The 2,483-nt window shown below is 53.2% G+C and overlaps 1 protein-coding gene across 1 annotated transcript; it reads left to right on the forward strand.

The window, feature by feature from the left end:
- The first annotated feature begins 587 nt into the window (after positions 1–587).
- LOC124662840 (tyrosine decarboxylase-like) lies at positions 588–2,186 on the forward strand. The gene has a single exon (XM_047200629.1). The coding sequence runs from the start codon at positions 588–590 to the stop codon at positions 2,184–2,186; it is 1,599 nt and encodes a 532-aa protein (XP_047056585.1).
- The last annotated feature ends 297 nt before the right edge of the window (positions 2,187–2,483 follow it).

Consider the following 2,483-nt stretch of genomic DNA (forward strand, 5'->3'; position numbering starts at 1 on the left):
TGTATTTTTCCTATAGTCAAGGAAAGGTAAATCTAAATGAAATTCACGTTCATTTTGTTTTGAAGTTTTATGATATATATACAAGATCAAATTAGTTCTAAAATATTGCTAATCAACTACTCAATTTATATTATATATGTATCTTTAAATAAAATTAATCGCCATATCAAAATGAAATCCTTGTCTTTAAAGGGGTAGCCAAATATAAGTACAGTATATATATTAGCATTAGTTGGCCATCTTTAAATTTTATACTACTCCTATATGTTTACAGGTATGTTTTGATTACTCCCAAAAAAGGTATGCCTTAATGACAATATCATTCGGTTCCTTATCTCGTCTACGCGCAAAATCCATATGGCAGGATTCAACATTGTATGGGATGTTTTTAATGTGTCCTATTAACTTGGGATAATCTTTAAAAATTCTGTAATATTACTACAGAAGATGCGGTGTGCAGAATGGATCCAGCTAGTTCTCTTACTATAAGATCGCCACCCATGCTCTCGTATCGGACAGCATTAAGAGTGGAATCAAAACAGTGCTTCCAGCCTCGCACAGGCGCTTAATCCCCCCGCATTCCACATATGGCCCCGCCGTCGCGCTGCTTCGACACCATTAACGGCGCGACCGACAATGGCGCCGTCCCCGTGCCGGTGATGGTAGACGCGCCGCAGTCCCCCAAAGTGCTGGACCCTGACGAATTCCGGCGCCAAGGTCATGAGGTTATCGACTTCATCGCCGACTACTACGGCCGCATGGGCGACTATCCCGTGCACCCCAGCGTCAAGCCCGGCTTCCTGCGCGACGTGCTCCCCACGGACGCGCCGTCCCGTCCGGAGCCTGACGCTTTCAGCTCGGCGCTGCAGGACGTCCGCGACCTCATCCTCCCGGGCATGACGCACTGGCAGAGCCCTCGCCACTTCGCGCACTTCCCCGCATCGACCAGTACCGTCGGCGCCCTTGGAGAGGCGCTCACTGCCGGCATCAACGTCGTCCCGTTTACTTGGGCCGCGTCGCCGGCCGCCACTGAGCTTGAGATGGTGGTCGTCGACTGGCTCGGCAAAGCGCTGCACTTGCCGGAGAGCCTGCTGTTCGCCGGAGGTGGCGGGGGCACGCTTCTCGGCACCTCCTGCGAGGCCATGCTCTCTGCCATCGTCGCTGCAAGGGACAAGAAGCTCGAGGAGATTGGCGGCAACAGGATCGGCGACCTCGTCGTCTACTGCTCCGACCAGACCCACTTTGCCTTCAGTAAGGCTGCGCGGATCGCCGGGATCCAGCGTGACCACTGCCGCGAGATACAAACGTGCCATGAAAACATGTTCGCGCTCTCGCCTAAGGTGCTCCAAGCCGCCATTCAGGCTGACGTTGACGCCGGGCTGGTCCCACTGTTCCTGTGCGCGACAATCGGGACCACCCAGACGACGGCCGTTGACCCTGTCGGCGAGCTCTGCGCTGTCGCGGCACCTCACCGCGTCTGGGTGCACGTCGACGCAGCCTATGCCGGCTCCGCGCTGGTCTGCGAGGAGTTCCGCCACCTGATCGATGGCGTGGAGTCGGTGGACTCGTTCAGCATGAACACTCACAAGTGGCTTCTGGCCAACATCGACTGCTGCGCGATGTGGGTGAAGAGGCCGTCGGCGCTCGTCGCCGCCCTCGGCACGGAGCCGGAGTACATCCTCAAAGACGCCGCCGCCTCCACCAAGGAAGGGGATGGCGTGTTGGACTACAAGGACTGGGGCATCACCCTGACTCGCCGGTTCCGCGCCCTCAAGATGTGGCTCGTCCTCCGCTGCTACGGCGTCGACGGCCTGAGTGACCACATCCGCTCCGACCTGCGCATGGCCAAGGCGTTCGAGACCATGGTGAAGGCCGATCCCAGGTTCGAGGTGGTGACGGACCGGAAGTTTGCATTGGTTTGCTTCCGGCTACGGCCGCCGCCGCACAAGTTTGGAGGCGAGAAGACGGCCAACGACCTCAACCGCGCCCTCCTCGAGGAGATCAATGCCGTCCGCTCGGGTCCGTACATGAGCTCCGCAATGGTAGGTGGCATGTACATTCTTAGATGTGCCATCGGGAGCAAGCTCACACAGGACAGGCACGTCAAGGATGCGTGGGAGGTAGTCCAGGATCGGGCTTCATCACTTCTTCTTAAAATGGAAACCATCTACAGCCTGCGTCATTAAGGTCTTAATTAGGCGAATGATCCTCCAAGTATACTCCATTATACTTGGAGACAACCTTGTTGTTTACAAGGTCCATCTGGATTTCCTTAGAATCCTTAATATTTGTAGTATGTTATTTTGCTTTGTTTTTCTTTTTTTTTTTTTGAGAAAGACAGTCAGTTCTGCCATTGGATAAATGAGTGAGATTTTTTTTTTATAAAGGACGCTTTTATGAAAGTCAAATGTTTGCATCAAGTGGATACAACGAGCTAGAGTTTAAACCCAATATCTGCATATCCACGGTACACACAACCAGGA

This window comes from Lolium rigidum, chromosome 6 (genome assembly GCF_022539505.1).
Source record: "Lolium rigidum isolate FL_2022 chromosome 6, APGP_CSIRO_Lrig_0.1, whole genome shotgun sequence".
Taxonomy (NCBI): Eukaryota; Viridiplantae; Streptophyta; class Magnoliopsida; order Poales; family Poaceae; genus Lolium; species Lolium rigidum.